This window comes from Apteryx rowi, unplaced genomic scaffold (assembly GCF_003343035.1).
Source record: "Apteryx rowi isolate R43461 unplaced genomic scaffold, aptRow1 scaffold_4, whole genome shotgun sequence".
Lineage (NCBI taxonomy): Eukaryota > Metazoa > Chordata > Aves > Apterygiformes > Apterygidae > Apteryx > Apteryx rowi.
In genome coordinates, this window is record NW_020450529.1 from 10,445,628 (window position 1) to 10,468,077 (window position 22,450).

The 22,450-nt window shown below is 35.7% G+C and overlaps 1 protein-coding gene across 2 annotated transcripts in view; it reads right to left on the bottom strand.

Moving 5' to 3' along the window:
• Nucleotides 1–4,254: 4,254 nt before the first annotated feature.
• Nucleotides 4,255–22,450, bottom strand: part of CAND1 (cullin associated and neddylation dissociated 1) — a 30,010-nt gene continuing 11,814 nt past the window's right edge. For both annotated transcript variants that reach the window (XM_026074857.1, XM_026074856.1), the window contains exons 3-15: nt 19,109–19,263; nt 17,059–17,182; nt 16,365–16,621; nt 16,180–16,285; nt 15,108–15,253; nt 13,694–13,986; nt 13,006–13,147; nt 10,882–12,375; nt 9,936–10,031; nt 8,028–8,197; nt 7,766–7,930; nt 7,441–7,548; nt 4,255–6,309 (exon numbers count right to left, since the gene is read on the bottom strand). In XM_026074857.1, the coding sequence (XP_025930642.1) occupies nt 6,085–6,309; nt 7,441–7,548; nt 7,766–7,930; nt 8,028–8,197; nt 9,936–10,031; nt 10,882–12,375; nt 13,006–13,147; nt 13,694–13,986; nt 15,108–15,253; nt 16,180–16,285; nt 16,365–16,621; nt 17,059–17,182; nt 19,109–19,263 (3,481 nt within the window). In that variant the 3' untranslated portion in view covers nt 4,255–6,084. The remainder of the gene's footprint in view (nt 6,310–7,440; nt 7,549–7,765; nt 7,931–8,027; nt 8,198–9,935; nt 10,032–10,881; nt 12,376–13,005; nt 13,148–13,693; nt 13,987–15,107; nt 15,254–16,179; nt 16,286–16,364; nt 16,622–17,058; nt 17,183–19,108; nt 19,264–22,450) is intronic.

Below are 22,450 nucleotides of genomic sequence, written 5' to 3' on the forward strand. Positions count from 1 at the left end.
CAACAGTCCCTTAAGCCAAAGCCTCATCCAGAGCAAGGCCCTAACTCTCTTCARTTCTGTGAAGGCTGAGAGAGGTGAGGAAGCTGCAGAAGRAAAGTTTGAAGCTAGCAGAGGTTGGTTCATGAGGTTTAAGGAAAGAAGCCATCTCCATAACATAAAAGTGCAAGGTGAAGCAGCAAGTGCTGATGTAGAAGCTGCAGCAAGTTCTCCAGAAGATCTAGCTAAGGTAATTGATGAAGGTGGCTACACTAAACAACAGATTTTCARTGYAGRYGAAACAGCCTTMTRTTGGAAGRMGATGCCATCTAGGACTTTCATAGCTAGAGAGGAGAAGTCAATGCCTGGCTTCAAAGCTTCAAAGGACAGGCTGACTCTCTTGTTAGGGGCTAATGCAGCTGGTGACTTGAAGCCAATGCTCATTTACCATTCCAAAAATCCTACAGCCCTTAAGAATTATGCTACATCTACTCTGCCTCTATAAATGGAACAATAAAGCCTGGATGACAGCACATCTGTTAACAACCTGGTTTTAAGCCCACTGTTGAGACCTACTGCTCAGAAAAAAAGATTCCTTTCCAAATATTACTGCTCATTGACAATGCACCTGGTCACCTAAGAGCTCTGATGGAGATGTACAATGAGATTAATGTTATTTTCATGCCTGCTAACACAACATCCGTTCTGCAGCCCACTGATCAAGGAGTAATTTTGACTTTCAAGTCTTATTATTTAAGAAATACATTTCGTAAGGTTATAGCTGTGATAGAGAATGATTCCTCTGATGGATCTGGGCAAAGTAAATTGAAATCCTTCTGAAAAGGATTCACCATTCTAGATGCCATTAAGAACATTTGTGATTCATGGGAGGAGATCAAAATATCAACATTAACAGGAGTTTGGAAGTTGATTCCAGCCCTCATGGATGACTTTGAGGGGTTCAAGACTTCAGTGAAGGAAGTAACTGCAGATGTGGTGGAAACAGCAAGAGACCTCTAATTAGAAATGGAGCCTGAAGATGTGACTGAATTGCTGCAACCTCCTGATAAAACTTTAACAGGTGAGGAGTTGCTTCTTATGGATGAGCAAAGAAAGTGGTTTCTTGAGATGGAGTCTACTCCTGGTGAAGATGCTGTGAACATTGCTGAAATGACAACAAAGGATTTAGAATATGATATAAACTGAGTTGATAAAACAGTGGCAGGCTTTGAGAGGATTGACTCCAATTTTGAAAGAGGTTCTATTGTGGGTAAAATGCTATCAAAAAGGATCGCATGCTACAGAGAAATCCTTCGTGAAAGGAAGAGTTAATCGATGCAGCAAACTTCACTGCTGTCTTATTTTAAGAAATTGCCACAGCCACCCCAGCCTTCAGCAGCCACCACCCTGAGCAGTCAGCAGCCATCAACATCAAGGCAAGACCCTCCATCAGCAAAAAGATTACGACTCGCTGAAGGCTCAGATGATGGTTAGCATTTTTTAGCAATAGAGTATTTTTTAATTAAGGTACATACATTGGTTTTTTAGACATAATGCTATTGCACACTTAGACTTCAGTATAGTGTAAACATTTATATGCACTAGGAAACCAAAAGATGTGTGATTCGCTTTATTACGATATTCACTTTATTGCGATGGTCTGGAACTGAACCCGCAATACCTCTGAGGTATGCCTGTGTGTATATATATAGATACATATAATTAAAAAATTAAAATTAATAATTTTTAAAACCTTCAGAATAAAAGCCTCTTCAGGATTACCATGTCCCTTTGTCAAAATAACTGCTTTTTTTTTTGGGGGGGGGGGCCTATTTTTAAGGAAGCAGCAGGAAAGCATAGAAACTAAATACTCAGGTTCTAGGATCATAGAAGTTCACAGCTTGCTAATTACTTTTTCCTTTGTTCTGTAATTCCCATTCTTCAAAAATATGATCAAAAGCAGAACACAGAAGAAAGGAGAATTCTCTTTTGGTTTTATTTGATGAAAATATTTGCACTTTCAGATTGCACTTTCTTTTTCTCAGTGCTACATTTCATCTAACATCTGTATTCCACCCACTGTGTGGTTTTCAGAAACACTTATTTCTTCCCTGGCTCAGGGTTATGTTCTAAAATACTGTACATAGCCTAAAATAATAGAAACTCTTTTGTTTCTTTCGGGGGAACGGATGATTTTTCTGGAAGGCAGTCTCCTCCTCACTAAAGGTTATGCGGAAGCATTAAAGCTTCATGGCTGGAAAGACTCTAAGAAAGCCTAACTCCCTACCAAGACAAAATGCCTGATCCTCACAACAGCACCTCCTGCTGAGAACATCCCTGCTTCGCCAACACTGCTCCTGGAAAATTAACTCACCTTCATTAGAGCTGAAAACTCTGATTTCTCCTCCCTCCAAACTCAGATAAAATAAAAAATTTATAATTGATACTGATTAAAAGTTCAGTTTTAGTGTAAAAGTCCACTTGGGCTGTAACCCTGTTACTGCAGAGCTCTTCTAGAGCACTGAGGCAGTGCTCACAGTCACACAGCCACCTTGTTCATGTTTAATAGTGCAACAAGCAAAGCTCAGCATGTCACATCAAGGAGGAAACAAAGGCAAAAAGTAATGAAGAGACTAATATGTATCATTTCTCCAAAATTAATTTTAAAAACAGTAACAAGAAAGTACTTTTTATCTGAAGCTTAAAGTAGGCAACAAGGGAATAACAAAACCAAGGTTTCAGGCTTAACGGTTTGGTATTTGTGTGAAACAGGTGAAGAGTAAGCTTTCAGTCAGAATGATCAGGATTTTTATTTTTAATTTTTATTTATTTATTTATTTTAACTTCTAAGGCCACAGGTTACTTTGCTTTTAAAGTTTTCCCAAGGTAAGGGGAAGGAGGGAAATGCCACTAAATATAAGAATGGGGACTAAGTCACTACTACCAATCAGCTCACCAGAGCAGGGTGAACTTGTTCCTAACATTATGACTAAGTATTAGAACTGTGTATTAGAATTCTTGTTTAGTTCCTATAAGTACAATCTGAAATTAGTTAGCTCTTTTTTGTCAACTGCTACGCTAGATGTAACATTCTGAAGGAAAATTTGAGTCAATTTACATGATTAAAGTGCAACATTCTTAAGGTACCTGTAGTTTTCAATGTATAATTTTAGAAGAGACCTCCCTTGCAAAGATGTCAAGGTTCTTCATGCAAGATCAGAGCACACTGGACAACTTTTCCTACTGAAGTCATTAATTACTTTTGAGATACAAAAATAGTTAAAGGCAAGAATCTACATTGGGAGGAATGGCCTATCATTTTTACAGTATGTGCAAGTTCATTAAATTTTCTCAGTTGCCTCTGTGCAAAATCATGAAGAGAAAATTCTAATCATACTAGGAATCTTTAAGAGATCCTTTCAGAATTTGCATTTTGCTTAATGAGGGTATTTTCATATTTTAGTTTCAGATATTTACTGTTTGAAAGGGGGGGGGGGGAAGCTAGTGGTATGTCTGACATCATCCTTAACAGAATTACCTGAACCTAATTACACCAAAACCACAAGTACACCAGATTTATCAAAATACTTGGATATACAGTGTGGAACACAAATCACCTCAAATCAGGCAATCCAGTGAAAGTCAGTAGAATTTGAGCTCCCAACCTAGCTAGATTCCGTAAATCCTAATAAATAATTTCAGTAATTATGGTGCAGTTATGCCCTTTGTGAGCCTGTCTTCCTGCCTTAAGATTGCTATATCCAACAGCTACTTGGAGAGAATCATACTTTTAGAATTTTTGCAATTTACACGGAAGACTTAATTCTTATGTTTCCACCTGCTTCGTCAGTGGTCAAAGCAAGAACTACTCTCCTCTGCAGGAAAGCATGCGCTATGTAATATATCTCAACCTTCTCTTTTGTCCTTAAGCTTGCTCTATCGCAAGGTATTATAGAACAAAATGAAAATTATTAAGTATCCTGTTTACCATCACCTACATTTTACATTTTAGCCTCACATTTCATGTTTATCATACCATTCTTGCACCTAACTTTAGGTCTATAAAACATTTTAATGCACTCTGAGAACTTTACACAAAAGTACCAAGACTAGTTTGACAACTAATTAGCACAGCAGATTCTTAATTAGGAGGTTTGTATATTGCTGTAATTGAAGTAGATGAGTTGTACAGCAGGGGAAAATGCACCTAATTCACAGTGCTTTTCTTACCATATGGTTTCTCTCTAGAGTCATCCATATTTTTCCATGACATTTAAATATATTGGTACAGTTAATCTCATTTATTTCTACTACTAGAAGACAACTGTTACATTAGTTTGAAGACTTGAGACAGACAAAGCTACAATTTCAAAAATTTCTACAGCATTAGAATTGTTACTATGGAATGAGTTCATAAACATCTTAGTTCAGGTCCTTTTCTTAAAGTAAAATGCACCAATATCTCCCCTGCTTTCCCCAACCTGCAAGTGTGTAAAACGAAGAATTTGCCCCTAAAAACCCCAATGCTTAGAGAAAACTGTCTCAGAAGTCATAAAAATGCATGTTTTTGTTTAATCCTGTAGCAGCATATGCCACATATTTGTGTAACAGGGTTCCAAAATATCTGACTAGCTAATAAAATATCAGTTAACTAGACAAAAACAAAATAAAAAAAAACAAACTCAGAGCTAATTAAAAAAAAAAGATAACTATGCAACTGTGTTAACAAAGTAATGGCAAGTCTTAATTTGAGGCAGTGGTTCCCAACCTTCTGCTATTAAGGGACATTGAGGGACTTGCCAGCTATTACCTTCTGTTCCACGTTTAGCATACCTCAGCATATTTACAGCAGACTTTGTCTTGTAGTATCTGTTTGCTGTCTAACATTTCTCTTCCTGTGCAGTCTTATGACCATTCCCTGTTTCCTATCTCACCAGAAGGCCATAAGACACTTGCAGCGTTGCAACTTACTGGTGGTTCCCTGTGCCAGAAAACATTTTGATAAGCACAGAATGATGGTCTGACAATACTTGTCTAGGTAACACTGTATAGTGCCTTAACAAAAGCAGTAGGATGAGGAATAGGAGGTAGAAGCCACTTGAAACCTCCTTTCACACATTTAACAAAAGCAGAGTTGAATCCAGAGTTCAGCAGCCATCCAGCAGCTATTGCTCTTCTCTGCCCATTTTACCTCCATCTCACCCTATTTTCATCCGATGTTCTGGTTTGTCCACCTCAATTCCAGGGGATCCAGTCTTCGAGTTTGAAATATCATGATACTGCAGTGGTTGTTATATTTACTGTAAGTACAGTTGCAGACCATACCACCAGCAATTAAAAAAACCAAATTAAGACAGCCAACCTCCATTCATCCCTTCCTGTATGAAGTTTTGTACGTCAAAATACCTGAAAACTGCACTGACACAGCAGCACTTATTTTAACTTGCATTACGAATAAACTGCACATGCTGTTTTACAGACAATATATATTTGTAAACTTGCTCATGCAAAGTTAGTGTGCACAACAGGGATGTTTGCTTTCTAATCCCCACACTTTTTAAAATGACATTTATGTCTGCTCTTTTGAACTGTGCCCAAACCTTCTCTTTAATATAAGAAATCTTGCACGGAATTTGTCTGCCAGCCAAATCAATTTATGAAGCTGAAACAAAAAAGAATAAAAGTTATACAAAAACATGGTGCACCTGGAGGGTTGAATCCCACCCACTCTCCTCCTTTTTGCTTTATAAGTAGAAAGAGTGAATAAAAGAAAAAAAAAAATCATGGTCACAAAATTTTAACATTTTAATCCTAAACGTTACAGGGCAAATGGATGTTGGAACCTATTTCCATATACCATGCGTCAACTTTTTATTCCCAAATGTGGCCAAATCCACTAAAACAAGAGTGGTTAACAAACTCTGGATTATGGAAATACATTTCTGGAATAAATGCTAGAAAAGCAACAATGGGAAAAGCCAACGGTCTCCGTAAAGGTAAATAAAGTGGAACAATGTGTAGATTAGATACTTTTCTGTTTCTTCCTCATAACCTGTCAATTCAGTGCATCATATGGTTCAATATAATGGTCCCGTTTTGGACAAACATTTAACTAGTGTCCATTGATTCCAAGTTAGTGGATGATGAATCTTTTTGGATACTTTCAAAGATGGCTGCCAGCTCAGGGTTAGAGCTTATCTGTGACTGAAATTCACTCATTAATGGACTCTTCTCTGCTTCTGGAATGGTTAGAAGCGCTGCTACTGCCCTCATAGCAGATCGTTTCAGTTCATCTTGCTTTTCAAACTCCTGTTTCACTGAGTTTGCCTTTACCTAGGGGGAAAAAATTAAAACATGTATGAAACTTTTGCTTAACCCTTTTCTCTACACCCATCTTAAAAATATATATATCTTAAAGATCTATTTCCTTCCGTACTACCATTTTGGACAGCTTTCAAAATTGGCCTAAGCGCTAAATCTAAGAAGCTCTTTAGGGGGGAAAATAATAATAAAAGCAACTAACCAATCTACCTAGAAGATTTTTTACCAGCAGTATACAAATTGACTGAAACTTGAATATTGCAAGTTAAGCAGAAAAGATGAGCTATCAAGCCAATTATCAAATTGAAACAATTACAGTAGCCAACTTCCGATTAGCAAGGTCAGTAAACAACATTAGAATGTTATCACAATATTAGGACTCCAGAGTACAAAAATTCAACAAAAATGTTGACCTTTATTAGAATAACTGATTAACCTTTTGTTCTAAGTCTCAGAGATGTTTCAATGATACAAATAGAATTTATCATTAAAAGCAGTCCAACTTCTTAATCTCAAATGTAACAGAGATTACAGTAATGGAAAAGAAAGGTAAAGCAGGCATTAAATCACTGTCAGAGAACGTAGGTGTATCCAGACATGAATAGCGAGGGGGAAACCAACTGTGTCCCAATAATCTTGTAATCATTTAAATGAAGGGGGACAAAAGAAAAAAAAGAAACCACACACACACACACCAATTTACATGGCGCCAATCCTTCAGCAACCAAATGCTTGACTGCAACAACTTCATCATCAAGAGTCCCAAAGGAAGCCAGCATTCCATTTTCAGTGTTCATAACAAAATCTGAGACTTACAAGCTGCCCAAGTGGCAGTTAGATTTATAAGGAACTAAAGAAATACCAGCCAAAAAGACCAGAGAATTTAAAAAAGAAAACTAATAAATTTATACTCTTTTCTTTCTTCTATGTGTAACTTATTTAAAAGAAACATTTAATACATGTATAAGGCTCCAACTATTTACACTATACTTCCTATTGCAGCTTATAAACAATTGTTCAGGCAACACTGCAGCAATAGAGCTAGATTATCAGCAGTATTCTTTGTATACAAGTTCATTTATACTTCTACAAAACAACAACACAAAACAATTCATGAATAGAAATTTAAATTTAAAACAATACCTTAGTTGTACATGTAGCACGCAAAGGTTCAACAAGCCTATCCAACCTCTGCAGCACTGCACTTGGACAAAGGGTAGATAGTCTCACCAACATTAAAAAGGTTAGCATCTAGTTTGAGAGAAAACCAGTCCAACAATCAGTTAAGCTCAGCACTTTAACAGATATTTCCTAGAATGTTATGCAACTTTAACAGTAACATTTTAAGGAAAGTGACAAATACAGTGAAATATTTAAGCATATGAAATACTCTTACCATTTCAGTCTATTCAATATTTAAAATATTTTGACTAATTTACTGCTTAGAGAGAGAAAAATGACACCTAACCTTAATGTCATAGTGATCCTTCAAGCCATCTTCAACATGGTTTAAGAATTCAAAAATATCTAGTCTATCCAAACAGCTATCCAAAAGGGTATACATGCACTCAAAAGCTGCTTTTCTTATGTCCAATCCATCATCAACTGTATGCTTAAATGGTCCCATTTCCACCTGCCAGCAAACAAAAACAAAGTTAAAAAGCAATATAGTTAGAAAAATTGGGAGTCTATTTACATATATTTAGCCCTGTTTTTCTCAGTTAACATACCTCTCTGATTAGTTCCTTTCTGACTTTCGTTTCATTGTAAAGGTGAGGAAGCACAGTATCTAACAGGTCCCTTATTAATGATGGTTTATTGTGTGCAGCTGAATTAAATGTCACTAGGGCTACTCTCCTGACATTGAGATCCGGGTCTTCCAGTGTTTTCAGAAAATCACCTGCAATCATGTACAGAAATAAATCAACCAATGAGGATTTTTCTTCCTATTTAAAAATATTCTTGCTTAGTTTTAACCTTTCAACAAGGTGTTTTTAATACAAGAGTTATTCTGAGGCAGAGACCAATATCTGCTATTTTAGCAAGACTATGCTAATATATGTATTTAATTATACTCTTATGAAAAATATTATATTTGAGTTATAAAATATTTCACATAATGAAAAAGAAATAGAAAAGCAGTTCAAAATAAATGTCTATCATTTAATAATATTTCAACAGGGTGTTGGTTTTTAAGGTACAGTCAGTAAAGTAGTGAAAATTTAACAGCTATGAAACATCATCTTTCCTTTTCTCCATTAAAGTCTCTCAGAACATGTTTTAGAAAACCAATGTCAATTCTGCAGTTTAAGAATTAAAGAACCTCTCTCAAAGAAACTATCAATAATGCTTTTTTAACCCCTAAATTGGCATATATTAAGAGTTCCTAAATTGCCAGAAGATAAGCCTTCTCAACATATATTATGTAAGAACACCTCTACCATTCCGCACTCAGCACGTTTTCAAATCCCCTAGAGTTCTACAACATTGCTTTAGTAAAACGAACACCTGCAGGAATACATTGTATTTTTCCCCCATGTCTGTGATGTTTTTTCTCCTTTTTAAAATTTTGCTCATCATAGAAGTTGCTAGTAAAACAACAGTGTTTAAACATCAGAATAATTACTATACACCAAGGTACTGGGCAACAAAACTAATGATAACCAAAATTTTTGAACTACTAAATGCTAATAGTTTTTTTGATTGGAAAGCAAGAAAGTTTCTCCAGAAACCAAAGGGGCAAGCCAGCTACGGTAGGGGGGAGGGCCAGGTGAAAAACTCACAAACATAGTCAATTCTTTAATATTGTTAAAAATATTTAAGCTTAGTGACGAAAAATAACGTACAGGAACTGATGTCATCCCCCCATAAATAAAAACCTTGCTCTCTACAAAACCATATGTTTTAGAAGATTAATCTTTTCCCCCCCATTAGACTGAACAGTATATACAATTTTACAGATGTTTAAACCTGTAATCAATCCACTATAAAACATTCACCATAGCATATTAGACAAACCTACAATACTATTGTGTCATACAAATGAGAACATATGCATGGATCAAAAAGCCACAGCATTTCAATCCTTTGTCATGCTAATGCTATACTGAAAGCTCTGAGTACCTTTTTCCTATACAAAAATACACATGCTTCTAATAACTTTCAAACCACAAAGCATTACAAAAATCACAAACATCTGAACTTATGATTCATCACTCGGTAATACAAAATTCACGTACACTTATGTATTTTGAGTGACAAAATGTCACAAATATTCCCAAGACCACTGTTGTGGGTGAAGACAATACCTCCTTACACCAAAATGATACAGCTTGGAGCGAGAGCACAAGCAAGAGCAAAAAACAGCTTTTGGGCATCTTCTACCATCATAGCTTCAATACACACTACTTTTATCACACATTTTTACTACTCAGAATTTAAACAAGCTAGAATTTCAATAGAAATAACTGGCTATTGAGGAATCATTTCGTAACTGTTCCTACCAATAGCTACCATTAGCAGCTATCCTATTCAGATACCTGCAAAGTACTTGTTTTCTGAAAAAGCAATGAACAGATTTTAAGTGTAATTCTATTGCTTGAAAACTTAGAAGCTGTTACTAAAAATAAAGAACTTACCTATGCAGTTCTTCAAGAGTGGGTCTATGGGTTGTGGATGATCAGAAATAGTGAATTTAACAGCAGTAACCACTGAACTTCGAGCATATGATGACCCTAATATGAAATATAATTGTGAATACTATGTAATATTAAAACAGTACAACTAGAGATTTTAAATTATGTACAACTTTTTTTTTTAAAACATCTGATATTTTTTAGGATTAAGAGTAAGTGTTAATTATTACTAGCATTGCAATATGTTTCTCCCACATATGTACCAGTGTTGCACTTTAAACAGAAAAAAACATAAAATTGTTTATTTTGAATTTTCTGTAGAAGATAACATTGAAGTAATGAACCTATTAAGACAGATTTTTTTAATTCATGAAGAACAGATCTAAAAATTCCACTCTTTAAGCAGAAGTATACAAAGAAAATATTTATGTGAAGACAGTTCATGATGTGAAACTGATTCATGAATTTTGAACAATGATCCTTCAATCTTCCTAATCCCTACACATTTCAGAATTTTAATCTAAAGATTGGAAACAGTGCAATTTATTTCAGCATGTCAGTATGTTGTAACTCATCTGTCAAGTAGTGCTGTCCCCTTGTCCCCTATGTTGTTCCCCTTAATTTTAGAGCTCTTTGCTAAGTGGAACATTATTAGTTGAAATACCATAATCTCAAAGCAAATCATAAAAGCAATTCATGTTACATATGGCTAACTTCCTCAAGGAAAAAGGGAAGTGCAATGACTAAAAAGCATGTCCAGCAAAATACCATGTGGAAAAACTCAAATTTTACACTTAATTAAGCAAGCTTCACATTGTTTTTGAGGAAGAAAAATACTTAATTTCTGAAGTATCACAAAATTTAAGCACAGAATTTATAAAACCAGATAAATTTATTAATAGGGAACACAAGATCATTTGCTACAATATATACATCAATTACCACTCACCTGACGCCAAGTAACCCTTGAGTCGCGGAAGCAGAGTCTCTGGGTCTATTAAAGTAAGCTTGCCTAAGCATTCAGCAACAACATTCCTTGTACCCTCTTCTGCACATTCGCAGTGTTTCAGGAGTAAGGCCCAGATGTTTTCAACATATGGTTTGAGACCAATCACTGATGCAGAGCTAATTATTTCTTTCAAGGAATGAAGAAGAAGGTATTGCCTCTTAGGTTGACTGGTTATTTCTTGTAAGACAAATGGCAGATACTCAGGAAGATTGCCAACACTAATACTGCCTAATGCATAAGATGCTGCCGACTTGACTTCTTCGCTAGGAGAGGAGAATGCTTCTAATATTACAGATTTCAGCTCAATTTGTCCACTTAAGTCAATGTGATGCCCAACTTCCCCAAGAGAAAGCAAAGCCAAAAGTCGAATGGAATCTGTGGACCTGGAGTTCTTGACATCTTGAATGAACTGACCTACAACAGCTGGTCCTTCCTTAGGGCAAGCTCGAGTAAGGGCAGCTACACATTTGGCAATAGAATAGTAAGACTGCTTGTGAGTAAGTGCTGTGCTCTGCGAGTACACTGGACCCGTTAACATGCGTAATAAATCCATATAGCCTAAATTATTTGTCCCAGTCACAACCAAAGCTTGGAAAAATTCTAGCATGGCACTAAGTGCTCCACCCTGGAGTAGAGGTGATCTCACCAGCCCGATAAGTTCATTGAGAATGGACCCACTGATCTTTGACAGGGAGGAAGGATATACTTTAGCCAGTGTTGTAAGAAAACTGATGGCCATCTGTGATACATGCATATCACTTTCACTAATGAGAGGTGGAAGCTCATCCAAGACAGCATCAATCATAGCAGCTGTCAAACTGTCACTGTAATTTTTAATTAAAATATCTAGAGCAGAAAGAGTGCCCAGTTTCAAAGCTCGCTGGTTTTTTCTCAAAAAAGATGCAAGAATAGGAACTCCTTCCCCAAGGATTGGTCTCAAATCTATCTTCAAAGGAGAACCAGCAATCAGTGTCATGGCCTTCACTGTAGTTAACCGAGTGATCTCATTCTTCAGTCTCTCTAGGAAGATCTGAAGTGTACTGGGCAAGTCTGTGCCAAGGCTGTCACCAAGGCTACAAATGATTTGACCCATGCAAGATATTGCCCTCTCTTTTACCTCCTGATCAATGTCAGCAGCCTTTAATCTCTTGATTGTACAAGTAAATAAATCTTTGATGTAAGGAGTAGCATCAAAGGAAGAAGGCTGGTCTAAAGGACGAATGACCTTCACAAGTTGTTGTGTAACCAAAAGAGCCTCTGATGTTATCTTGTAAAATGGGTCTCCAACACAAGCAACAACTGGAGGTACCAATGCTTGAACATGAGGATGAAAGACTTGGGGAGAATGATTACAGAGGATCACATACAAACAGGACAAAGCATCTATCTTCAGATTAGAAGAACTTGATTTGTCATTAAGTGAAAAAATTATTCCTGTAAGAGAAAAGAAAAATTTATTTTTAGGTTGTATATTTATTCTCTTAGAACACTTTAAAATTTCTGAAGGATGGCAGCTATACTGTGCTGATGTTTTTGCTCCCAGCCTTTCCTGAATGCCTCCCAGACCTTTCCACTATTTTATTCAAACAATTAATCTTCAAGCTTCCTCTACAAAGAAAAGCCACAGAATGGACCAACTGATGGCTTGTGATGCCTTTTCCTAACTATAAAGGAATTCTGAACCCTGATCTTGTCAAAGTTTACTTTTCCTTGTTACTTCAAAATTCAGTATTTTGGTAAAAGGTAAAATATGGGCAATAGTTTGCTCTGCTGAGATGAAAATGAAGGCAGAGTTTGATCCTGCAATTAGAGGCAAATCGGCTTTTTTCAAAATTCAGAAGGAAAAATATCAATCTCAGAGCAATCCTTGTTTTCAAGATTATTGGAAATACGTCATTTAAATATTTATACGTATTCACAAAGTAGTTGATTATTTTGCCAATTTCTTTAAATAGAAGCAATACTTCAAATGTTTATAAAAACACAGTCAAGATTTAAAGATCAAGAAAATTCACATCCAAGTTACTAGTAAATCTTTTTAAGCCAATAGTATGTTTCTCATACCTGGTACAAGCACAGGAATATGTTGTGTTAGGGCCCCAGGTAACACATTTACTAGCTCAGTCAGCATGTTAAAGCAACACTGTCGAGTCTTCACACTTTTCTCCTTCATCTGTTTGTGCAAGGCTTTAACTATGTTGGGAACCTGTAATCATCACACTTCCGTTAATGGGTTCAATACCTGACATTTCTTTCATCACAGATCACTGGGAGAGTTGGGGGGGTGGGGAGGAAGGCACATATATTCCTCAATTTCTGATTTCTCTGCAGAACTAGAGAACTTTGTATAAATATTGTGGAATGAAGCTTCAAATCAATTACTGTCCCAAAAAGCACTAAAGCAATTTAATTTTAAAAGGTGAGATGAAAAAAGCAAAATTAGATTTGCATTAACAACAACAGTATAGAGCAACATTTGAAAAGTCATCCTAATAATTCACTTTGAAAAGATGGATAGTGTTGAAAAACAGTATTTTCCTTTCTTTAAACAAAACACTTTGTAGCAAATCAAATTTTACCTTGATCATTAGATCTTATTTCTATATTACTGAAAGCAAAAAATAAATTATTTTGCTCTGTTAACTTGGCTAAACTATCTATGACATATCAGTTTTACAGGTGAAAGTAAACAACTAAAGTCAGAGTACAGCTTCAGTGCGTCTCCCAAACATACGAAATCTTGACAAATAACCTGACTCTGAAGCATCGTCAAAGGTGTCTCTCCTTGCTCCATTGCATCAGGATCACAAAGCCAACTCTGCACAGGTCGAGTTTGTTTTAGAAGAGAAAGATATGCATGAAAAACATCTGCTTTTACATTCTCTTCACGCTCTTTGAATCTGGCTATTAATGCAGGAGATACAGTTTTGTAGAATTCTGGAAGCATTTCATGTCGCGTGCTAACCACAGCATCCAGACATTTAGCAGCTGCACGCCTCACTTTCCAGCTCATGTCATCATCATCACTGTATTCATCGTCGCTCCCTTGAAAAAATAAGTTATGCATATGTTCAAGTCTAGACAATCAACGCATCAAGTTTTATTTTAAACAATTAATAAAAATATACTCGGATTCTTTGTGTAAGGCATACCAAATAAATAGATTGAGAAGTGTAAGTATGTTACAATATACATACCTAAAAAGCCTGGTAAACTGCCTAAATCTTAAGGCTAATAATTTTCTCTGCTAATTTTCTCAAACTAACCCTACACATCCATTAATTTAAACTGCAAAAGGGATAGAGTGTTTTCCCACCATATTTACAGCCTGACTACTGATTTAAAGCATATTCTTCTTTATTTGCCATATAAGCAACAAGGCAGCAACAATTACCAGTTGATCAAGATTCAACAGATTATTCTGTTTCTTTCTATGAAGAAATCAAATCATACCATTGTACCCACCAAATAACAACAGCAAATACAGAGTAAGCAATGCAAACATTTACTTTTTATAAGCTAAAGCAACAGTATAGGGCTCATTGATTCTCAAAGTAACAAGAACATTATGTTCTGGGTCCAAATTGCTTGTGTGTCCAAGCTTTCATAGAGCTTACATATGACAAGGTATTTAGCAACAATAAATACCTTTTCTTTTCAGCCTAAAACAATTTTATCCTACAGAAAAATATTAAGAGTATTTTGCAATTCTAAATTGTTTCCGATTTTATGCATTAGGCAATGATATTTTCTAGGGAAAAGTAATAAAGAGCTCTTTCCCATGCTGAATATGTAGTTTCAATTAACTGATTTTTTTTTTCATGCTAGTTATACCATCCTACATGCTTCTGCCTTTTAACATCTCATTTTTTCCATCTTTCAGTGATAAGTATTTATCTTGTACTTTATATTCACCCTTGGAATTCCTCAACTCTAGTAGATACACTGCAGATACATGCTGAAAACTAGATCATCATCCTGTACTTTTATTCTGAGAAGTGAGTTCGTAAGGTATATTTAAAAGCAGTACAAGAATTGAACACACAAGTATACAAGTCATTCAAATGTTGGTACTTGGCAGTGATACCAGCCATTTCAATTTCCTCAAACCAGTGCAGGTTAAGTTCACAAGCTCTTCCTCAACTCAAAACCAAAAAAGAATATACCTTGATCATCATCATCACCACCATCAGCATCCATAGCATTTTCATCTTCATCTTCATCATCATAATTGTAATTAGGATCATAGGTAAGATACTTCAGACAAATGTTTATAATAGTAGATACATGAGGATAAACTTCTTTAGGACATCTGCATAGTACAAAAATATAAGTAATTTCAAATTACCTTAACGAATTAAAATATTTCTGCCTAAAAGACTTCATGCCACTTACTGTACTTCAGGGACTGTAGCCAAATGAAGTATTATCAATGCATCCATAACTATGAATTTTGGGGGGTTTTGTTTGTTTAGTTTCTTCTAGAATTCAACTTTATCAGAAATTCAATTCACTCTCAAACTTAGAGTACAAATACATCAGGTCACAATGAATACAGATAAATATGTTAGAAATGAGGACTGGAAAAACACATGAATTTTACCTTGATAGACAAATGCTAATAAATATAAACACATTTTATTGGCTACTTGACAGTGATACAATTCCTTTCTCCTCATATCAATTTCCAAATACTATCACAATTCTTGCCATTAGCAGCAAAGGTCAGAAAAAATAAAGTCTTAAAAAACAAAACCAAAAACACCCCACACATAACAGCAGAATGAAGCATACCCTGTCCTATCTTTAAGTTCAGAAATTAAGGTCAGAAAGTACAATATTACCATGTAACCTGATCTGCTATGGAGAAAGGTTGCAGAAGCCCAAGATACGCCTTCGGATAACAAATTTTTGTCACCACTGTTGGACAATAAATATCGTATTTATTAATATGTCCCCCCTCCCGCCAGTGTGCACAAGCAGCACTGGCACAGGAGAAAGTTTCCAAAGCACAGATATAACACAGTGCTTAACAGCTAAATTACAAGATAGAGTCAAGGGAATAGTTCCAGCTCAAAGTTTGCAAAAACAGTTGGTACAAAGGAGATCACCTCTTCTGTGAGGAAGTTGCTTTAATTCCCCTTCAATTACTCAAAAAGCAGCAATGGCCATTTACATCCACGTGGCACAGTATCAGATCCTAAGATAGCCCAAAACAGGCATCCGAGAATAACTTACCTCCTAACAAAGGATTCAAAGGCTTGAATGCAATACTCTCTTAGTTCATCATCATCTACGTTACAAAACTTTACAACCAAAGGAATGATTTTCTCAAGGTATTCACCTGATAAAAGAAAATTAGCAAAGTAATTACTCTCATCTAAAAACTTTTAGAGTTGCAGATAATATATATATTTTCTTACCTATTCTATGACCTGCTTGCCTACTGATAGCAGCAATACACTGTATATAGGTCCTAGTTGTTGACATGGAATCATTTTTAGACAGCTCTGTCAACAGATGTTCAATGAGGTCAACAAAAACTATATTGCCACAACTCATAACCAGGTGACCAAGAGCAATGATGGTTCTTTTCCTCACAGCAAGTCTGGGGCTAGTCAGCTGGGGGAGCAGACAGGTCAGAATTGAAGGATGGAAGTTAACAAGCAGTCCTCCTTGCCTTAAAACAGACAAAACACAAACTCAAACCAATTGAATCTAGATAACTTTGTTCATATACTCTACCAGAGTTTATTGAAATATTCCCAAAGCATCGCATAGATTCCAATTTAAGTTTTTAGAACTTTTAGAACTTGATGTATTTAAGTTTTCAGAACTTTTAAAAACAAGAAATGAGGTTACAATACATCTTCAAAACAATAAACATTAAAATAAGCTTAAAACTATAGTTCAAGAGGTAACAATAATCCTAACCAGCTTATCTTCAAGACATTCACTTTTTTCCTCCTTTAAAGTTTCATCTATACTTACAACAAAACTTTACCATATCATTCCACATAACTTAGAGAAAGTAACTCCACTTTAGTATTTGGAGAATTAAAGTTCAAAGTACTTATGGAGTACTTTTCCACTTCATTTTCCAAGAGGGACGTTTACCTGCTCAGCATATCAGCCATGATATCCAAAGCCTCTAGTTGAACAGACACATCTTCCTGCTTGGCGATAGCACTAGTGAGACGCCCTGTGATCTTTTTGCAAACATTAGCCGCTAATGCAGAACCTGAAAGTACAACAAATCCTCAGCATTGTCATAATAAAGAAACACAATTTTAACACCAGGGATCATGTTTGCAACTATGGGAAGCTACCTGGTCTTAATTTGAAGAAATTTTTTGCCCACCAAAATAGGCTTGAACAACCAGTTCCTTTTGCTAATGTAAAGCATGCTCTGCATTAGAACTGGAAGACTGTCCATGTGGAAACACACCAAGGAGGGGTTTTTTTGTTTGCAGTGGCCTCATAAGGCGTATCTAACAAAAAGGACACTGCTTTTGGCAAGGCAAGCAATGGAGAAAAAAAAAAAGGCAAGACAAGCTTAGAATAATAAAGGGAATATAGGTAAAAACAAATGAATAACTAAAAGTTACAGGAAAGCACAAAAGCAGAGTCACCTCTGAAGAACAGCTGCATAATAAAACAGTAAGATAAAGTGATGTCATACAAAGAGTTACTTAAGTCTACCTGGAATACTACTGAAACATTTGAGGATTGGGGGGGGGGGGGAATACACACATACACACACACTCAAACTATTTTAAAATTCAAGTAATAAGGAAAATGTCTTCACAACAACTACACTAAGAGGTTTTCTCCCAGAACTGCCTAATATTGTTCAAGTAATTATGTGAATTGAAGCAACTCATCCATCATGATAACAGCTACCCCATGGCTAGCTCTCATCTTCATTTGCATGATTACTTTTTAATAGCTGAAATTTTCTTAGCGATTTGATGATTTCTAAAATCTTCAAATTAAAGAGTCTCATGAATTTATACTTGGGCTTTGAGGTGTTTCTTGAGAGTTTTGAAATTTAGATCCAAAATTAACACCAGTTCTATCCTATAATAAAATAAATTTATATATTTATGGCATATTCCAAGCTATATGACTGAAAACAATTTTGCTACAAAAACTACATAGCAATTAGACAATACAAACATATTACTGTAGAGGCTAAGAAAAAAAAAGAGACAACAATCTAACATTGAGTTGAGAGCAAGAAGTAACACCTGGGTTCCTTCTGCATTATGAATACTGATGATATTGAAGATTTTGCTACAGTTATTCTTGAGCTTTACATCCATCCTCAAGATCTACTTCTGTGTTGTGTAGGCAAAAAACAAGAATAAAAGCTCAATTTTTTAAAAAAGCAGTTCCTTTATGCATCTCACTACTGCTTGATATAAACATGACTTACTTGTGGACTTTCAATAAAGGATGTCAAAATCTGAGTAGCTGGGTAACTTAAACTTCAGAGTCTCTTAAAAACTCTGCATTCCCAAAGCCTTTTAAATCATTTTTCCATTCTCATTCATACCCTGCACTATGACACCCGAACAACACTTTACTAAAAAGTAATGTCATTAATTGATGAGCTGTTCGTCATTATTACCTCTCTTGGAGGAAAGACTGTCTTCATTGAAAATTGTAGGTAAATATTTCAGTAATTCAACAGGCAATTGTTAGAAAAACAAGGTATAGTCCAAAACACTTACCAGAAACTGAGACACGAAATCAGATCATTAAAGAAAAATACCAGACTTATAATCAATTTAAAAGCATACTATCAAAAAGCAGGATTAGATTTAGCTATTACTACAGTCTAGAAATGCTCTACTAGACAAGTATTAAAACAGGAGTTTTACACTCAATTTGTTACACCAACATTCCTATACTGGAAGTTTGTTTTTCACATTAATGTGATGTTACAGGAGAAAAAAAAATTAAATTAGTAAATCTGGAAGTACAGTCACAGAAGTCACCAAAAGAATATTTCTACCATACATTTTTCCTCTGACAGAAATTAATTCCAGTGCTAAATGAACTGAATCTCCTTCACTAAAGAACCATGCTTTTTGCATTTTTAAAATTAGTGATGAAAAGAGATAAAACTAACATTTGATATTCCAAGTACAAAATGCCTTACCACTGGAAGCTGGGGGGAGTTCTCCAATCACAGTTTTAAGGCCAATGCTTGAAATGTCACGTAACTGTTCCTTATCTGAAAGCATGTTTGTACAGAGGGTATCTACAATGGTCTCCACTTGATACTCCTTCACTTTACTCACCAAAGGGCCAAGACTGTATAAACAGAACATAAGGGTATTAAATCTGCAGTTTTAAATAAAATTCTTCATTTTATTTCAATATTTGCATTGAATTTAAAAATGAGATTATTTCTGGTAGCAATATAAATCAGAACTTTTTTTAATCTGAAAACCTTCAACAGATTAGGCTGATACCCCTTCTCAGTAAATCTAGTGATAATACACACCTTCTTTTTATCTCGTAATGGAAATGTTTTTTGCATAACTGTTCTGCTTCACAGTCTCAAAACCTAAGTACCTCTTCCTTCTCACTTAATGCCAAGATTTATAAAAAAAGTTACCTAGACACAAAATCCGGTTTACACGCTTAACCATCAGTGCCTACTTAGTTCACAAACAAGTAAGCAACCTTCTTTACTACTGAATCTTTATTCTAGACAAGGCTTGGGTCCAATATGATGTACATCCAGACACTTATTCTGCACCTTAGCATGCATTAAAAGAACACAAATGGTAAAATACGAAACAAGGAAACAGCATGCCTTCTTTTACACAGGCTCCAGGCACCACTATACACACAGCACAGACTAATGTTTCCTCTTTTCCTCAGAACTGATTTTTTAGTCACTCCAGCTGCTCTGAGGATTATGGCAATCTTGCATTCCCTTGTCACCTGCTCCTACTTGTTCAAAATACTGAAACTGCAGAATGTCCTAGTAGAGTCCAGTTCACTGGTACAGCATCCTTCAGCATCTTCCCAGCCCTATCACTAACTTCCAGTGTCTCTGTATTGTTAATGCTCTGTTCCAAAAGGGAAGTTTTGCAAAAACAGCAGCACCTTATTTTGTCCCTGTTTCCTCCCTTTCAGACTAGTAAGTCTTCTACTTCATTCTTCACACTCCAGGAAAAGACACAGGCCTCGATTTTACTAACATTCATAGTAAAGTGTACACATCATATTTCAGCTACAAACCAAATTCTGTCCTGTTACAGATAAGGAGATCTAGAGGACCTTGAAGATTATATGTAACATGAGACAAAAATTACAGCTTGACTTGCACATTCCACATTTAGTCCACAGTGCTGAAACCACTGGCTATCATAATGACCAACATATGTCTCACTGGCCTTGGATGCCTATATCCATCTGTTGTTCTTTATATTAGTATTGAAAGTATTTTCAAGCATCAGCCATGTTTTTGCTGTGTTATATCCTATTGTGCTCAATTACTAAGCAATGTATGACTAAGTCTATTAGCTGCTGTGCAATAAAGGTAGTTACAAAAAAGCTCATTATTTCAGTACAAAGAAGATTTTTTTATAAAGTAATCAAAGCTAAAATAAAAAAGCAATATTCTTTTCTCTATACTGTAAGACTGATACTGTCAGCAGTTGGCCACAATCACCAAAGCTTTATCAGGAAAATCAGAAATACTGCCTGGTAAGAAGTTACTTTAGAACTCCATTCACCAGTGGAAAACCTCCAAAAGAAGAACTCAAAGAACTTACTCTTTCCCCCACTATTTCTCCAACTTTTCACTCCATATTTGCTTACCTAGCTCCTCCCTGTATTTTTAAAACACCTCCCTTCAGACAGGGGAAATTAATTTTGAGAAACTTTCAATTACCTGCTCTTTTAACCTAATTCAGTTCCTTCAAATATACTACATTAAGCACGAACCCATCAAATTCCAGAGTGTTGTAAGCTGCATCCCTATCATTTCTCATAGAAAGAAACAGTACAGTTTACCTACACATATAGTGACTACTCTGAAAGACATAGATCCCTTGTTTTAAAAACTTCTGCTCTCTGTATTTTGATCTTGCCAGCTATGCTCTCTTTAAATCTCTGTGGTGACATCCATAATATTATTACCTATCAACAAAGCATGCTTATTAATGAGACTTGTCCACACTAGAGGTGAGATGTGGCATGAAGCTAAAGTTAATAAGCTCTGCTAGGCTTCAGTTCAGCACTGATCCTTACGGAATCAAGGGCAGGAGGACAAGGAGCTGATAATAGGAGCAGCCGAATAGGAGAAAAAGCAACGGCCTAAGGCAAGAAAGGAGACAGCAATAGTGAGGATCATCTACAGAAAAAACAGGAAACGTGAACTCAAAGTATAGCTCACCAACACAAATAACAAACATAGATGCATCTCCAGCAAGCTACCATTTGTTTTTATTTCCGTCTGAATTACAGACATTATGGATACCATTCTGACTTGGTCTTGAGCACAGACCTTCCCCTAGTTATGTTTTGCAGCTGCACCAGATGTCCCACCGAGGAAATTCTATGGTCTGATTCTTAACAGCATCTCAGTACTTTTCCTCTCATGACACACACTTCAAATTATACATTTCACCACAAATTCAGCTTAGGCCACAGTAAGAAAGCACAGAAGGTTTTCAAAGGATTCTGCACGTGTGTTCTTAGTGCAAGTTTTGAGTAGCAGTAAAGCATGAGGACTTTAAGCTAGCCCTTCATATAAAAACAATCTGTCTTAGCAAGCAGATTGTGATATTACTCGTAAAACAGATTAGCATAATTAATAATAAAACAACTTTCGAACTAGAAGCATCTGTCTACTTTAACTCCTTTGTCAAGTGTAAATGCAGTAGCCTATCCAACAATGGACTAGAAAAAACAGTAATATACAGAAAGTTGGAATATATTAATTTGCACTTCAGTTTTCACTGAATTGGAAGCAAATACCAATTATCAAGCTTTTAAAACAGTTGAGCCACAAGTTATTTGATACATAAAGGCAGAACACATTTTTTTTTACAAATTAGTCTTTCAAAACAAACGTTCCACAAAAAAATAACCAAGATCAAAAAGACACTAGAAAAAAGGTGGGACAACCTCCAATTTTGCTGTACAATATAATAATGGAGTTGCTAGTTCATGACACAAAGCTAAAACCTGATTAACAAATATTAATATGCAGTTCTAGTAAGCTGAAGAAATTAAATACATTATATTCTAACTGTACAAGATTACTGGAAAGAAACTATTTGGAGGTAAAGTATTTTCTTTCAGACCTTAGTGATTACACTGAAAAAAAAAGTACTTGTTTTTATTTTATTCCATAAGATTGATAGTTATTCTCTATTAAGGGTGAACTTCACATAAAAAAGCACTGGGATTAAGTCCACTGCCCAAACAAGGAAAATCTATAGGCAAGCAGAAATTCTGTCTGAGCTAGCAAGATACTAAG